Source organism: Protomyctophum bolini (assembly GCF_963924005.1).
Source record: "Protomyctophum bolini genome assembly, chromosome: 6".
Lineage (NCBI taxonomy): Eukaryota > Metazoa > Chordata > Actinopteri > Myctophiformes > Myctophidae > Protomyctophum > Protomyctophum bolini.
Window position 1 is genome coordinate 19,695,362 of NC_137867.1, and position 18,598 is coordinate 19,713,959.

Sequence of the window (18,598 nt, forward strand, 5' to 3'; positions counted from 1 at the left end):
CTATAGTGTAGATTTTCACACACAAATATTAAATTCCCATTGACAATGAATGGATGATTCCATAAGAGCGCCCCTCACTTCACACAGGATTTTCTATATTAGATTCAACAGTAATTCTGAAAAGATTTTGTTTGAAACCATCGCTAAATTGTTTTTTTTTGTCAGGTGAAACTTGACATATGAATTAGTCAAATTTAACGACTTTGGCTCCTAGTTGGGACCTAGTCCTGATTGGCTGCCACACACGTTGCTGTCATGTATTGGTTACTCAGGTCACATGACCAATAAACAGGTACAGGTAACAGGAAGTAGGTAACAGAAATCTTTAGAGACACCCAATGTTATGTAATGTAATGTTATGATTGAGACCGGCCGGTTGAGAGGAGAGATGGTTACTAAATAAAGAAACCAGAGCTTCTTTCACCTAACAAATATCACTACAGTATGTGATCATTTCTTGTTTTTCTACTGTTTTGTTTCTGTTCCCCAGACAAGCAGCACGAGGTGGAGATGCCTACCCCACAGACCCAAAAGGACAAGGAGAAGAAGAACAAACCCATGTCGCAGATCCAGGGGGTGAAGAAGCTACAGCATTCCTCCAGTCTCACCAACTCCAACATCGCCCGCTTCGGAGTCAAGACGGAAACCGAGGACGAACTTGCTAAGGTTTGTTGTGTGGCCTTACAGCAGAGGTTCTCACATGTTTCATTACAGAGTTACAGACCCTGAGGGTCCCTCGACCCGGGTGGGATGGGATGATAGGGCAGATAGCTTTCAAAGGTATGGTAAACTATGATGTATTGGGGACTGAGAGTGAAGGAGGAGGAATCTAAGTAACATTAACCCAAACCCATTGTCGATGCTACCTCTGTGTCTTACTAGATATTGCTATACATATTTTTTTATAAGAATTTGAAGGTTTTCACTTTTCAGAAACCTTACGTTTGGTTTTAGAAGGTTTTAGCAAATCTACAAGATCGTAACGTAGCACTCGGTGCTGCACTATGAGCTTGTAGATCTGCTATTTTCAACAGCTAGACTTTTAAATAATGGTTAAAGTGGATAAAAGCTAAGGTGACACAGATGCATTCCAGGTCTCAATGCGATAAGATTGAATATGTTTTGTTTTCTACTTTTTTCTACTATCAGGAAATGGAGGATGTGAATAAGTGGGGCCTTAACGTTTTCAAAGTCACAGAGTTCTCTGGCAACCGGCCACTGACGGTCATGATGTACACAATATTCCAGGTAATCATTAGACCGGACCAATTCTTATTTTATATTATTTTTCTTGTGATTCCCAGAGCTTTGACTGAATCTTAAGCTTGATTTGTACTCGCAACGCATCGCATCGCGATGTGACCCATTATGAGCTCGTAGATCTGCCATTTTTTTGTGTGTGACTGACACCGTCGTATGGGAGAGTATAAATGATTAGGCAATGATTCGTTTTATTCTGAATCTTACTCAGAATTTAACCTCTGTTTATGTTCTACCAACTCCACAGGAAAGAGATTTGTTGAAAACATTTAAAATTCCACTTGACACCTTTATCACATACCTGATGACCTTAGAGGACCACTACCATGGGGACGTGGCATACCACAACAACATGCATGCTGCTGACGTCACCCAGTCCACTCACGTGCTGCTATCAACCCCTGCCCTCGAGGTGAGCCTCATGGCAAGGTCTTTGGAAAATGACCAGGCTCTTCTGTTTGTACCGAGTAGGAGGGGGGTCCTTTAAAACGCTGGTCCCAGGCAGCGCATAAGTGCTTGTTCACTTCCAGCCCATCAAATCTTAGCGCATGTTAACCGCAGGCACACACGCACGCACGCTCGCACAAACACACAGGGTGAAATGGTACCACAGGGTAAATGCACCCCTAAACACGCTGCCAAGCAAAAAGCATCTACTGTATGTGCTCCGGTGCTCTTTGCACATCAAATTAAATACATTACATGCATATTGTACATACATACATACAGTACATACATACATACATCGTCTAATTCTAACTCCCCTCACACTTTAAGCACCATACAATATCATTAATGCTCCCCATGTATTATGTACTAGTAATATTTTTGTCTCATGTAGCAGTTAATCACTGTCCTGCTTTGAAACTCTGGTAATGGTGGCAGTGGCTGGCCGTAGGAAAGTACAACAGATGTGCACAATTGCACGGCTTCCCAACATGCATAATTGTAAGCACTGTCTGTCACAATTGAACAACTTTGAAAGTAATGCCCCTCTGCTTTTACAGGCAGTGTCAAATTGCCCATTGGTTCTAATAAGAATCATTTTGATTACTGGCATTGTCCATTTTCAGGCTTTTGCTACATAATCTTCGAGTCAATCAATCAAGTCACCTTAACTCAAGTGCCAGATGGTAAAAAGAGGAGGAGTTTTGTGATTTGTATTTATAAATATATATTTTTAATATATTTTAATTATTATTATTTATCATTATCGTCTACCTGCACAGCCTTTGTGATCTACTGGTAGATTGCAATGGACCTTTTGGGCACCCCTAAGTATATAAAAGTGAACGTGGTCTTTCGGTCTGTGGGTTTTATAACTATTTGACCAATGAAAGGTATTCAAAAGACCTTGTGACTACATCATAATGACACTGGATCTATTGGAACACGGGTCATTTTTTTCTGTTTTCTGAAAAGCAACAGTTTTGGACACATGAATAAATAGTGCGGTGCAAACTAAGACCACCATTAAGGAAAATTAGGTCACACTGCATTCAACTGCAAAACATGGGCTTGTTTCAGCTGGTATTATCATTAGTGCAGTATAATAAGAACTAAAGTCGGGGGAGATAACGGGGACAAAATTTGACCATTAGCGGGCGCAATCCGTTCTTTGTGAATCCACCCCTGAGTTTCGAATAAACTGCAGCTCAAAGCCCCAATCAATGGCTCTCAGGTTCTGAGGCATTGTTGTCATTTATTGTCCGATCAATGACCCTTCTCCTCTGCCCTCCTGTGTCTTTATTCCAGGCTGTGTTCACAGACCTGGAGATCCTAGCTGCCATCTTTGCCAGTGCAATTCATGACGTGGACCACCCAGGAGTCTCCAACCAGTTCCTCATCAACACCAGTGAGCCTAAATATAGTCCAGAGATAGCAGCTACGTCAGTCACACACACATGTGCACGCACGCAAGCACGCACGTGCACATGCACATGCACATGCACATGCACATGCACATGCACATGCACATGCACATGCACATGCACATGCACATGCACATGCACATGCACATGCACATGCACATGCACGCACACAAGAGTTGATACACCAATGGAATGGGTCTGCATTTCAAATGTGCAGAGAGTAACTGAAGTAATTACACAGGCAGTTTAACCACCTGAGCCCTAGAGTCCCTATTCTGGGGGCAAACATTTTGTGCAAAAGCCAGATCTACATCTCATCACTAGATCGAGTCATATTATATACTGTAGCTGCTGTTTGCTCAAGTGCAGGCATTACAAATGTGATCACTTGCTAAGAACTGACCAGCTTGTTTTAAAATGAGGATCAATTTAGTGCTTAATTTATTTATTTTCATTTGGACCTTGACATGACAGAAAAGGTGAGGGTGTGTTCTGTTATTATTACAATTAAATGATTCAAATACTTTATTTGTCACATTTTCATAGTACGTGTATGAGCAGTGAAATGTTGGTTCGGCAGAATCTGCCAGACTGTGCTGCAAGTAATGTTCAACATATATAGTACGGTATATACTGTACATGGTACAGATGTACATGTGCATACGTTGGTTAGACATACCAACAGTCCTACAGTCATTATTCAGACAAACCCGTGCTGCGGTTTAAAAATCACCCGTGGCTCCTGACATGCGTGGCGGGTTACTACTATCCGTGCTGTGGGTTAATAATAACCTGTGGCTTCCTGTGAGGTTAGGATTAGGTTAGGGTTTGGGGAGGGCTAATGGTGTGTCTGACTGAGACAAAGATATATATGGACTGCCACCACTCTAACAGAACCTTTGATTCAGGGGAGATATTTTCAGAGGCCACCAAATGAATGAAATGGGAAAACTCTGATAACCACATACTCCTATAGATGTTTATATCTGTGCAGCAGGTCTAGACCACATACTGTAGGCAGGCACAGCGAGAACGTCGAAGAACATTTTTGTCTTAAAAGGCCCATTATTACCAGTACCATAATAATAATTGAAATTTGGGGATATCTTATACACATGCACACTCGCATATAGTACTGTACCTCTGTACCTCCCATAAACCCAGATGGGGAATCCCAGCAGTAAATGCAGTATGAGTCATCCCAGTTAGGAACCACCAAACTGATCTTCTGTCAGCCACAGAGCAGGATCTTTTTTTCTCTCCACTGTGGCCAAGACTATTAAATGCATCTTAATGGAAAATCTAAGTACTGTCAGAGGACCTTTGAATGACCCAACTTTGGGAAACCTCTCTCAGTGGAAAACATGCTGGTGCTTTATTTCCAATCAGCTCTGCTAGACTGAGAAGTACAACAGCAGAAACAAAGTCATTTAAAGCTGCATCTCATTCTAATGCATATGTCCACGCTATTGTATGCACATCATTCTCCTCAAAAGACAGCATAATGGCTAAATTGATAGAACAAACAGGGTACATGTATACGTCTTTCCTCCCAATAGAAATATTTAATAATGAATACATATCCAACCATTTAAAGCTCACCTTCGACCATGTCTGAGAACTGACACAAACTGTAACGACATCAAGGATGGTAGAAGCAATGAGGAAAGCTGAAACTGAGGACAACGGTCAACTGGAACTCATGAAGAGAAGAATGATGGAGCTTGATAGGAGAGACGGGGAACGACGAACATTGTTAAAACACATCAGCACATGGCTGGTGTGTGATCAGCTCCAACATGGAGAACAAGGGGGAGCACCTCCCCAGGATTACCACCTAACTGCACAGAAGCAGATAATGGTCATATGCCCACCAGTTCAGGTGGTGCATTCACACCGAATTCCTCCACCTGTTCCAGCCTCTCCTGCCCTGGTGCCTTCTGCTGTACCTCCTGCCCTGGTGCCTTCTGCTGCACCTCCTGCCCTGGTGCCTCCTGCTGCACCTCCTGCCCTGGTGCCTCCTGCCGCACCTCCTGCCCTGGTGCCTTCTGCTGCACCTCCTGCCCTGGTGCCTCCTGCCGCACCTCCTGCCCTGGTGCCTCCTGCCGCACCTCCTGCCCTGGTGCCTTCTGCTGCACCTCCTGCCCTGGTGCCTTCTGCTGCACCTCCTGTCCCGGCGTGGCCATCGCCTTGCCTAGCACCTCTTCTAGAGCCTCCAGTCCAGGGGCCCACAGCCACCACAGGTCCACGTCCACAGTATGCAGCAGGCCTGCTTTCTGAGCCAAGCCAACCTGCCGCACTACTTCCTGACTGGTCCTACCGGCATCGGCGCCCTCCGGTGCGGCCCCGCCAAAAGCACCAGTCTTCCTCGTGGCTCCACTCCTCCAGGTATCCTCCCGGCCCTCCCCCGGTATGGCCCCGCCAGTGTTGGCGGTTTCCAGTCCGGCTCCCGTACAGTGGTCGACCGCCAGAGGGGTCGTGCCGATGGCCGTGGTCCCCTGGCTGGTCCTGACCACCTGGTCGCCCTCCGTACCTGCCTCGTCCTTCGTTCCTGACTGGGGCGGCCAGTTCCGCTCCTATCCAGCCTCCGGGCCGTCCGCCTGAAGATCTGGTCAACACTTCTGAATGCTTCTCCTCACCAGCCCCAAGTTTGTGTCCCACGGGGCACAAAGACCGACCACGAACTAACATCTGAACATTTTGTGTCCATCCCAGTACACTACACCGGTTGTCCCTGCACTACACTCACTGCCACCTCGACAGCAAAGACAATTCTCTCTATTCACAGTAGCTGAGCTACCGTGGGGGCGGCTGTTGTGAATTATCTGCATGCTCTCTGAATGGCAGCCTCCGGTGGACATTCCCCATTCCCTGCATCCATAATGAGACACCTGTTTGCCATCACACCACTCAACTCATTGCCCAATCACAGTTTAGGTGTGACCTATATAACCAACAACTCACCCCACACTCCTCACTCAGTCTCCAGCCGTCACACAGGCAACACGCCATGCAGAACCTGCAGCTCTCACTGAGTACCCCACAACACCTCACTGAGTACCCTACAACACCTCACTTCTCTGCAGCCGTGCGTCCTTGACCAATGTAAGCCCTTGATGTATTCTGTTGATCACTTTGCCATAATGTTGAGTACTTGCCATACGATTGTTCACATATGTCCTAGTGTATAAATGCCCAGTGAGTACTATCTGTACGTGTATATACACACCCATCCTGTTGCCATATGTTCTGAGCTATATTTGATTTACTTGTCATTTATATGGTCCCGTATTGTTTAATACTAGTCTGCATTTATATGGTCCTGTATTGTTTAATACTAGTTTGCTAATGTATTCCCTTTCTTTACCTTGTTTATAGAAACCACGGTTTCACAGAGAAATAAACCTGACTTGTTAAATGTACCTTGGTGTCACAACCCTCTCTTTGACTGGAGAACCTTGGGTGGTCGGCTCATAATCCAACTACTAAACACAACCAGCAGAGAATATTTATTAATATGTATTTGTGTTTCCTCCATCCAGACTCTGAGTTGGCGTTGATGTACAATGACTCGTCCGTGTTGGAGAACCACCATTTGGCAGTAGGCTTCAAGCTACTGCAGGAGGAGAACTGTGACATCTTCCAGAACTTGACCAAAAAACAACGACAATCACTGCGCAAGATGACCATTGACATCGTAAGTCGATGCAGCATCAATGACCCGCTTTCTGGCAACGTTAAATGTTTGTATCAGTATTTAACGATGTGCTGGTGCTTCAACAATCCTCAGTTTGCAACAACGTGTTCCCTTCAATCATTGTACTGGGCAAAGTTTAGCTCTTACTCTGTAGGTTTCTTTTTTTTTAAACATCTGTTATGATTTTTTTGGTATACAAGCATTTCAAGAATGTTTACTCAGTAAGTTACAGATTGGGAAAGAAATTGCAGAAACATACAAACAAACAAAACAAGAGACTTACATGAAAAATAGACAACATAACCATCAAAGACAAAAACAATAAAATAATAACTGACATGGCTGATGACTATACCACGCTCCGAGGACAGAAACAACATCACAATCAATTCTAGAAAACATTTCTCAAATGGAAAACAAAACATACATGTATACATGTGTACCCACATAGACACCCATATATATGAACATACATACAGTATACACATACAAAAATTCTATACATTAATTAGATGACATTACGGGGCAGAACAATATTGAATTCAATCACTTCAGTCCAACATAACAAGCATCTCAATAATGGGTGACCAGATTTTTTGAAATAAGGGTTCCCTTTTTGACAGGGTAAATCAAATTTTCTCCAAATGCAGCACTGCTCCCAGCTCCTTTAGCCACATGTCAACTGTCGGAGGTTTTTCCGACTTCCAGGCCTGTAGGATTAACTTCCTAGCTAGAAGTGTAGCGAGTGAAATGGCCCGTGCCTCATATTTGTTTTGAACACCAGCCTCATCTTGAGTATGATTAATGGGAACTTGTGCTCTTATTATACGCAGTAGCTCTATATATAATTACTGGTAGTCATTTTTTTCCTTTTAATTGGGTTTCTTCTCCTTTGTGGGGAAATACTTGTACGTGTATTGATTGCTTTGCCCTGGTCTGTGGTTTCAAGGTCCTAGCAACTGACATGTCCAAGCACATGAATCTACTGGCTGATCTGAAGACAATGGTTGAGACCAAGAAGGTGACCAGCTCTGGGGTCCTCCTGCTGGACAACTATTCAGACAGAATACAGGTCAGTCTCTTAAAAGGGTTTATGCAGAGTTTGATATGCAGATATTGTTTGAGGGGTACATGTGACATTTAATTGCGCTGTGTTATCCACCACTAGCCCGCAGTGCATACAAAATACATAGAACATAAATCTAAAGCTTCAAACACTGCAGACAGTTTATTATTATGTGACATCACACCTCCATATACGGTCACACCTTGTGACATCACGCCTTGTGACACGTCACACTACCATATATGGCCATCTCCATGTATGAAGATCACGACACTGACCTCATCTAACCCTGAATAACCATACATGGAGAAGACTAAATCTGCATATATGCATTGAGCCGGCCAGCAACTCTACATCTGACCTCAAACCCTTAGATGTCCATATATGGAGCTGACCTGTTCTGACATTCCATATGTTGATTCTTCGCCACCCATCCTTCCTGTTCTGACATTCCATATGTTGATCTGACCTCATCAAACCCTGTACACTCAAGACACGCTCCATATATGGCCAGTACAGAATTCAATCCATATGTTGATCTGAACCCCCATGCCAAAGCGCCAGCACTCGTGCAGCAAACAGGCGGATGCATGCATGCGACCTCGCCGTTGCTTCTCGCCCTCAAGGCGTCTTACTGGTCATTATCATTATTGTGACCGAAGGTCGCAGTTAACTATGGAATTGGAATCATTTCTCGACATCACGTAACATCATGAGGGATGGAGCACGTGACATCACGTGAAATCATCAGGGATGGAGATCCCTGATGTCATCAATATTGGCCAGCAACTCTACTTCTGACCTCAAACCCTTAGATCTCCATATATGGAGATGATCCTGTTCTGACATTCCATACAGTATGCTGATCCTTCCCCATCCATCCTTCCTCTTCGATATCTCCCTTTTGACTGATACCTGTCCATTTAAACTCTAGACGGGCCTGCCCCAAAGTTATTACTAGTACAGCCGCGCCCCGCAGCCGGCGAAAACTAGAGTTCTCAACAGGCCCGAAAATTAAGATCTTACCCCCCCATGCCAAAGCACCAGCGCTCGCCCAGCAGTCCGCTGTCACCCAGGCAGATGCGTGCATGTGACCTCGCCATTTTAGGGCAAGGTCACTTCTCACCCTCAGGTGTCTTAATGGTTATTATTACTTCAAGCCTTCCTTTAAAATTTGAAACAGGAACTTTCGATTTGTACTAGAAATTGAATTGTATTGTCCTGCATATATAAAACATATACAAAATAAATGTCCTAGCTGTGTTTTAAGAACTTGCGGGGTGTCTTCAACGTGGTATGTTCAGGTTCTCCAGAACATGGTGCACTGTGCAGACCTGAGCAACCCCACCAAGCCTCTCCAGCTGTACCGCCAGTGGACGGATCGCATCATGGAGGAGTTCTTCGTCCAGGGAGACCGAGAGAGGGAGAGAGGCATGGAGATCAGCCCTATGTGTGACAAACACAATGCCTCAGTAGAGAAGACCCAGGTAAAACACACACACACACACACACACACACACACACACACACACACACACACACACACACACACACACACACACACACACACACACACACACAGGGAGCGCAACAATGCCTGCGTTCTCACTTGGCTCTGCAGAGTCAAACTGCGCCTACTCATGTGTGATAAACACAATGCCTCATTAGAAAACACAGATGTACAGGCGTGTACTGACCTCAGATCTCGGTAGGCTGCATTCTGTGCGGTTGATCACGGCTGCCAGAGACGACGCACGTTGTCTTGTCAACTGACTACGTGGCCGGGTAACACTGATATGAGGCTAGGGGACTGATGTGGCCGGTTAACACTGATATGAGGCTAGGGGACTGATGTGGCCGGTTAACACTGATATGAGGCTAGGGAACTGATGTGGCCGGTTAACACTGATATGAGGCTAGGGAACTGATGTGGCCGGTTAAAACTGATATGAGGCTAGGGAACTGATGTGGCCGGTTAACACTGATATGGGGCTAGGGAACTGATGTGGCCGGTTAACACTGATATGAGGCTAGGGAACTGATGTGGCCGGTTAACACTGATCTGAGGCTAGGGGACTGATGTGGCCGGTTAACACTGATATGAGGTTAGGGGACTGATGTGGCCGGTTAACACTGATATGAGGCTAGGGGACTGATGTGGCCGGTTAACACTGATATGAGGCTAGGGGACTGATGTGGCCGGTTAACACTGATATGAGGCTAGGGGACTGATGTGGCCGGTTAACACTGATATGAGGCTAGGGGACTGATGTGGCCGGTTAACACTGATATGAGGCTAGGGGACTTACGTGGCCAGTTAAGACTGAGGTTAGGTTTAGAGTTAGGGTTTGTAATGTCGGACAACGCACGTCACCGCTGTCAAAACAGTAGCCATGATGAACGCAGAATGCAGCCTACTGAATTTCTCCAAAACTTCACAATATAACGTTTCGCGCTGGAGGCGGTTGCGGTAGGTCAGATGTACAGTATATGTCATCAAATGTACCAGTAGGTGGTAATCTCTGATCGTCTGGCTACGCGAGACTAGGAGATGCACTTTCTAGGCGTGTCAGTCGCTCCTATAGTGTGAAAAGCTCTTTACCGTTATTACATTTTCCACTGTCTGTAGGTGGGCTTCATAGACTACATTGTCCACCCTCTGTGGGAGACGTGGGCTGACCTGGTCCATCCAGACGCCCAGGACATCTTGGACACATTGGAGGACAACAGGGAGTGGTACCAAAGCACCATCCCCCAGAGCCCCTCTCCTGCCCTGGACGAGCCAGAGGACGGCAGCCGGCCCCCTGGCGGGGACAAGTTCCAGTTTGAGCTCACCCTGGAGGAGGACGGGGAGTCGGACACAGAGAAGGACAGCGGCAGCCAGCCGGAGGAAGAGGAGGAAGAGGAAGAGGAGGAGGAGGAGGAGGAGGAGGAGAACAGCTGTAGTAACTCTAAAACGCTCTGCACACAGGACTCTGAATCAACAGAGGTCCCTCTGGATGAACAGGTGGGGGAAGAGGAGGTAGAGGTAGAGGCAGAGTCTCCCTGCTCGCAACACGGTGTCGAGGAGGAGCAGGAGGCGCAGGAGGAGGAGGAGAAATCTGCCGACACATAGCAGTAATGGACGGCAACCAATTAACTGTTTCTCTTAGTAATGATGAAAGATGATTATTTATAGATTTACTTTTATTTTCTTTGTTTGGGGGGGGGAGGGGGGGGGGGGGGGGTTGGAGTCTGTGTGTGTGTGGGGTGTGTGTGTGTGTGTGTGTGTGTGTGTGTGTGTGTGTGTGTGTGTGTGTGTGTTTTTTTTTAATCAATTTGTTTGTTTGTTGTTCCAAAGTCTGCTCACATCATTTAAAGTCAGTCAGCCTTTTTTTGACATGCCCACCACCACCCCTGGTACTTCTACAAGATTTTTTATTGTATTACTTTTTTGCACTCAGGAAAATTACTTTCCATTTCCCGTTGTGTGTGTGTGTGTGTGTGTGTGTGTGTGTGTGTGTGCGTGCGCGTGTGTGTCACTTTAATGTGTTCTCTTTATGAACTTATGTAGTGCATATGGAAGTGTTCAGTTCAGATGACCTGATGCTGTTCACATCATCCCCTGCCCCCGCTCTCTTTCTCTCCTCATCCCATGTTCCTTAACTTCCTTTCGAGCCTTGTCTGAAGTTCTCAGTGTTTTCTGTTAGTGTTTTTTATTTTTATTTAATTTTTTAACGTTTTTGAATCAAGTGCCCATTCTACACAAGTGGCTGCCGCCGTGTTCAAGGAGAATCTGTCTCTGTGTCCTTTCCTCTCCACAGTGAATTAAGAAAAGTGTTAAACTGTTGCCTGCATGAACACCTGACGGTGTGGAGACGAAAGCTGCAGCACAGTGGGGTGCAATGCACCGTGTGACTTTTTGAGACACTTTTTGAGTCCAATGTGGAAGTCTTCCTTGAAAAACAACACATAAAAGAAAAGGTTCAAAATCTTAACAGCCATGAGGCTGTCCTTAGACCTCTTTAATTTTTTTGTATTGTACTATAAGTTAAAAGGAAATATTTTCTAGATGTTACTTTTGCTAACTATCCTAGGCTTTCTTTTATTATGAACGAGATGAGGGAACGAAGCAACTTTTAACATTTGGAAATCATTACCGAACCACTGAGGAGAAATGTGTCACATTTTCAGTGTTTCTAGGGGAGTATCTTCACAGCTGGATTGTATTAGGAGTATTAAGTGTTTGTTCGCCCTGACTATTACCTTTTATCAAAATAGCATTTATTTTATAACTTCTCATGCTACTGTGCCCATCGTTGGTCATTGTGTCACCACAATTAATTCAACAGTTCTTTCAGCAAGGTTTTTTCACCGAAGATTGAAAGTTGTTCGTCTTGATGTTTATCGCTCTGTCTATTAATTTCTTAATCGATGTGGATAAAGCCTTTTAAGTTTTAATATTATTGCCTGTGGTTCTCCCGAGCATATTTTGAGACAATGCACTGCTTTGTAGTTGAGAAGCACCTTTTTGTTAAACAATTGGATACTGTTCATAGTGTACAGGGGTGGTAATGGTGTTAAACGTCATTAGAAAATTATTATAGTAGTTCTATGAACAATCTTTATTATCATTTGGTTTAAATTCTAGCTGGTGCCCTGTTATGACACACAAAAACAATATAACTTTATATGTTTTATTGTATTTCCAAATCCACTCTACTGCTTATCTTAGAGTCCCATCATAGTTTGAATTGCACTACATAAATCTGTGTGTGTGTGTGTGTGTGTGTGTGAGTGTGTGTGACACGCACGCAACCCATGGCCATGCACGCACGCATAAAATTACATCACATTAAATGTTTCTTTAAACAATGCTATTGCTAAGTCAAATTGATTTTATTTGTATTTCACTGAAGAAACCAAGACAATCAGCTCTGTTGCGTAGCAGTCTGACAAGAAGTAGACTATACGTACCTACGTAGATACTTTAATGCACTGATATGGTCACACAGTGCCACTGTAAATTACAGTGGAATGTCTGTAATATGTACTCTCCCACGCACACACGCATGCACACGCATGCACACGCACACACACACACACACACACACACACACGCATACACATACACGTACACATACAACTCACAGAAATGCTCTGCCAAGTCGCCTTTTTTCCTTTTTGCTGTTATTTATTGCTCTATTTTTCTATTTGATTGTGTCTCCTTTTCCATTGAAATGTGTTACAGTAAACTATGTACCGGGTAATTGTATTTGTAGCATAGACAGTACAGGCTGGCTGGTTAGAATACCCCAATATACTCCCCCCCCCCCACCCCCCCTTAAGCCCCTTTATGTACATTAACTATTGGGAAATCAACAAATATTAGAAGAAGCGAGAAAAACCCAACTTGAAACTTGGCTTTTTATGGAGTGCTTGGTGTCATTCCAACACATTTATTTAATATTTTTATTAAATTATTTTTGTTTTGGTGCCACATTTTAATTTTTTCCCTTTTTCTGTTTTCATCCTCACCCAATGCCCTTACCTATAATACAGATTTCTGGTTTTATTGCTGTTTACAAACATGTATTTATTGTGCTGTATATACACTATATAATTATTATTATTATTGTTATCACCATCATGATGCTGTTTGTTGTAATTGATTGACTCTTATCATCCCTTATGGTGATGGTGTGGCTGTATTATTTACCTCTTGTTGAGAGAATGTTTATTATACACATGCTTCTTCAGTGTAAAATAATGATCCATTGACATGTTGCTTACGAGAGCTAGCTCAAGTCAAGAGAGGGGAAAGCCAAATTGTTTTTTTTAAAGGTAGCTGTTCCTTGGCCCATGGGCTGTGCCTTAAATTCAGCGCATGTCATTTAATTTAGGTTCCTTTTGCTTTATAGATCTCCTCTTTTGCTGCATTTAGGGGAATCTGTTGACTTGGGTTGTCCTGATCCGTTGTCAGCAGGGACCGCCTGCTGGAAGGGAAAATATTGCCTTTTTATTTTATGGCCAAACATAGTTTTAGTTTGCATATCAGAAATGGACAGGGTATCAGTGATGTTCACAATGTCATTTTTGCCACACAATGCAGTATTTGTACGGATTCAGTTCAATCCCAAGTCAAAGATTTTCCACTTGAGTGGTGCGTGGCCTACAGTGGCCCTGGTTTGTACAACACATTTCTATACCCCTGCCACTACACTCAGAGATACAAAACAAACCAGGTGGGTGCAAACAATATGGCAATATGTTCCTTGCACCCGATGAGTACACAGTAAAATCCTCAGTGTATCAAGTTTTACTCTTTGAAAGTGTACAAATGAAACCAAATGGACCCTAACATTGTACACTCTCCGAGTTACAAATGGATAAAATAACACTGAGGATTTTGCTGTGTAGGATTATTGCAATGCAAACAACTGTCTGATTGTAACAGATCTGTAAACATTGATGGGGGTCTTGATGAGTGTTGACCACACAGCCTATGAAGCACCCGGGCTTGGAGACACATCTGCATGTTCAGCCACTGCTGCATTAATTATGGCTGAAATACTGACAGTGTGTTGGCCCGCACTACTACTCATATTACTTGCAATATATCTAGAACCACTGACATATTTTTGCCTGGATAGGAGAGGGTTAATATTTATATAGTCACGGGATAGTGGGGGTGAGGTGTGTGCATCATTGTCCCATGATTGGGACTCTTATTTTGACACACATACTGTAGATTCTAAACAGCCCTGGACCAACGGAAACAGTGGGTTCTTTTCTCATTATGTGTTCTATTTTTTTATGGTATGAAAGGAATTCACAAACTGTAACTTAAGTCTTCTGGACAATTCTTTTTTGGGTTATGTCTTTAGAATGCCAACTTGTCTGGAAGTTTCACAGGACAATTAAAAAGTTATTTTAATGGATTCCTTGTTAATTGCAGTCTATTGGATAGCACTGTAGATCATACAACCTTATGTAAAAAAAAATGAATAAACTAATGAAAAAAAAGTTTTTATATGCAATGGGTTAAATAAAAGCATGGGTTGATTCTGTCTACTCTGTTGTTTCTGGATAATAATGTAGACCTGTATAATACATTTGTGATGCTAATGATGATGAACAAAAAAGGGTTGGGGGGGTGGGGGATATCAAGGCCTATACTAGTATAGTCAGGGGTCATCTCTTCACGTAATACATTTAGGCTGTCATGATGGAGAGCAGCACTGTTTATCGCTATAGGTGATTTTAGAAAACAGTGCTCTGCTCTCCTTCAAATACCGTAGTTAGGTTTGGCACCAAAAACATTCTGGGCATTTGGGGAAACATGGGCACTATAACGAATAGTGGATACTAGGGAAATCTGGGCACAGATTGAGCACTAGTGTTTTGGTGCCCAGATTTCTCAGCTGAGAAATGTGGGCACCTCAGAAGAGCGTGCACTACGGAAATGTGGGCACCAAAACGGGACGGCCACCAGACCTCGGAAGAATGGGCACTATATAGGGGAAATCCAGGCAAAACGTATTCTTTTCTTTTTTTTTTACTAAACTGCCGAGTATTCCCTCAAAATGTCCCCACTTTTCTCACCCAGACCTTGGTGCGGACTCTTTTTTAGTGCCCACTGCCCAGTCTTAAAAAAAATCACTGAGTGGTGCAACAACTGCCTCCCCAGTGTGCCTCCCGAGTTCCTTCCCAGTGCCTCCCCAGTGTGCCCCTGAGTGCCTCCCCAGTGTCTCCCCAGTGCCTCCTCAGTGCCTGCCCAGTGTCCCCCAGTGTCTCCAATAGCAATACAAGAGCAATAATACAAATTAATCTTAATGTATTAATCTTATTCATTAATGAATCTAATTAATTAATTAATTAATCAAAATTGCGGCCTGTGCCCAGCACCATGCCAAAGCTTTTTCCTGCAGGAAACACTGCTTGTGGTTGTAAATATATTGTTATCCGTGTTGCGAGGATGAGAGGGTACCTGGAAAAATATCTACCCCAAAAGGGGTAGGCCTACCTGGTCCAAAAAAGTTTGGGAACCCCTGCCCTAGAGTGAATACCCCGTTACCTCATTTTGCACGACTAACCAAGTAACCAGTAACCTCGCGTCACCGCAGGTGAACCGTGAACGAAGAACGAGGAAGTGGAGGTTCCCTCTGTCCCTGGACATAATTTAAAAAAGTGGATTTTACACAAAAGCTGGCTTTCTGAGACGTTTGTTTTGGTGAGTAGCAAAATTGTATTCTTTATATTTTTGACGAGCTTTGACGGTTTGTGTAAACATAGACAGTAAGCACAAACATGTGTTCACACAAACGGAATGCCATTGACAACAAATAGACAGCTTTGAGTGTTTGTGTACACAAACATTGTTTGGTACCGTTTCCTATAACTAGTTTTGAGTGTTTGTGTAACAGTTTAAACACAAACATTAATGCTAGCCGCAATTTGCAACTCTAGATTTTTTATAATGGGATGAATCTACAGTTGCAAATTGCGGCTAGCATTAATGCATGGTATGAAATGTGAGTTGGTTGGATCTGTTTGAGATTTGTCAAGTGAAGGCAAGTGCGTGCACTGACAAGTTTTTGTGTATTCTCAATGCAAGGGTTTGTTTCAATTCAATTCAATTCAAAGGGCTTTATTGGCATGAGAAAACATACGTTTACATTGCCAAAGCAGAAAGAACAATACAACAATACAGCAATACAATCAAAACAAAAAATGATGTACTTTGAAGGTCAGAATCTTCAATAGATCAACTTCTGTGTACCAAGATAACTCGATGCAGGTATAGTGCAGGAATATACACAATTATTAGTCTTTAGGGTGGTTGTGTTCCATTTGATATCCTTCTCCTATCACAGCAACTCACAAATCTTGCTGCTGTGTTTGCACATTGTTGTACTTCGCCCAGCAGATATGGGAGTTTTTTGTCATTGGTCATGTTTTCAAAATCTCCGTGTGTGGTTGTAATCTGTGGGAAGTATGTGTCTCTGATGTCTTGGTACAATGGACAGATGGTTAGGAAGTGTAGCTCGGTTTCCACTTCGTTTAGTGTGCAGTGGGTGCATAGTCTGTCTTCTCTCGGGATACAGGTCTGCCTATGACGGCCTTTCTCGATCGCGAGACTGTGCTCACTGAGTCTGTACCTAGTTAAGATTTTTCTTTGTTTTGGGTCGGTCACGGTGCTCAAGTATTCTGCCACTGTGTATTCTCTGTTTAGGGCCAGATAGCATTCTAGTTTACTCTGCTTTTGTGTTGCTTCTTTCCAATGTGTCAGATAGTTTTCCCTTTGCTGTTTTATAATTTGGTTTAGTCCAATGGGTTTTCTATCTCGTGGCTCTGTTTGTGTTTGTGCCCGGAGTTCCAGGGCCAGCTGGCTGAGGGGGCATCTCTCTAGAGTTTCACTGTGTGTGAGTGCCTTGTTTTGTTTCACATGATCTTGTGCGGTTTAACTGATCGTTAAAAAAATAGCTCACTATAAAGTAAAAACAGAGAAATATTTTCTCTGGTAGACTCCTATAGCCTAGGCTACCTGGCACCCGCCTTAACTAATAGGCCTATGCAGGATATAGAAAGCCAAAATATCTTCTATTTCTTGTAATTACATAGGTTAAAGTAACTAATCAATCATTGTTTATTTTTCAACAATCTGTTGTTATGGCCTCTTTATAAAGTAATACAGTAAGTCATAGAAATGCTGCTGAATTTGTAAGTTTATGTTCATCATAATATAGGCCTACATCACTGACCCACAGCAGCCTTCATTTTGTTACCCAACATTACCCCGTCTCTCCACAAGGTGGTATACTCTCTCCAAAAATAGAACTAGATTCTGTATGGTTCTGGTCAGTCATAGGAGTCTAATAACCATAGAGTTCCCCTTGTGGCGATCTAAATATTGCATCATGAGAATGCATGAGACCAAACAGGCACCCATGAATACAATTTCTTTTATTTCCTATCATCTCAAAAACATACTTTTTTTTCTTTCTTTTTTTACATTGCTCTCACTCTAAGATACAAATAATATATCTGCTTCTACATTAAGTCATAGTTTAAATACGAGATGTCACCAGAGCGAATGTTTTGGCTTCTTAATAGCCACATTACAGTATGTATTCAACTAATACATGTTGCTCTGAATCTTGCCTTGAGATCAGTACAACATTGTCATTTCATGGCTATTATTAGCATAAAATAATTAGATCACAAACATGCATGTGTGCACACGTATGAAGCACGTGTGCACACATGCGCACACATTACAAGGGTCTTAGAAATAAATTTGAGATGTATCCCTTATTTTGAATTACATCAGTACAGCATATGGCATTGACTAATTTATTTCCCTGACTATCTTTCACAACAACACTGCATTTTGACATGATAATACAAGTGTACCAACAACCAACAGTTAGCAGGAACAGCATACAGTACATGAATACATCTGTATAAAAGATATACACAAACAATACACCATACATTTATGTTACTGTATGTGATCACCATTTTACACACACACACACACACACACACACACACACACACACACACACACACACACACACACACACACACACACACACACACAAGCACACACTCTTTGTAGAGAATGTACATCTTGTGCAGTGCCATTCTGTCCAATATCAGCATTTAACCAAACTATCACTCATCTACTGTAGATGCTATTGGGGATAGGAGTGACTATGT

At 43.1% G+C, this 18,598-nt stretch overlaps 1 protein-coding gene across 4 annotated transcripts in view; it reads left to right on the plus strand.

Annotated features, from left to right (window-relative positions):
* Positions 1-11,113, plus strand: part of pde4d (phosphodiesterase 4D, cAMP-specific) — a gene marked incomplete at its 5' end in the record, with an annotated part of 203,430 nt that extends 192,317 nt beyond the window's left edge. For all 4 annotated transcript variants that reach the window (XM_080765029.1, XM_080765032.1, XM_080765030.1 and 1 more), the window contains 8 exons: positions 491-666; positions 1,150-1,248; positions 1,508-1,672; positions 3,016-3,115; positions 6,674-6,828; positions 7,778-7,900; positions 9,199-9,381; positions 10,524-11,113. In XM_080765029.1, the coding sequence (XP_080621155.1) occupies positions 491-666; positions 1,150-1,248; positions 1,508-1,672; positions 3,016-3,115; positions 6,674-6,828; positions 7,778-7,900; positions 9,199-9,381; positions 10,524-11,009 (1,487 nt within the window). In that variant the 3' untranslated portion in view covers positions 11,010-11,113. The remainder of the gene's footprint in view (positions 1-490; positions 667-1,149; positions 1,249-1,507; positions 1,673-3,015; positions 3,116-6,673; positions 6,829-7,777; positions 7,901-9,198; positions 9,382-10,523) is intronic.
* Positions 11,114-18,598: the final 7,485 nt, after the last annotated feature.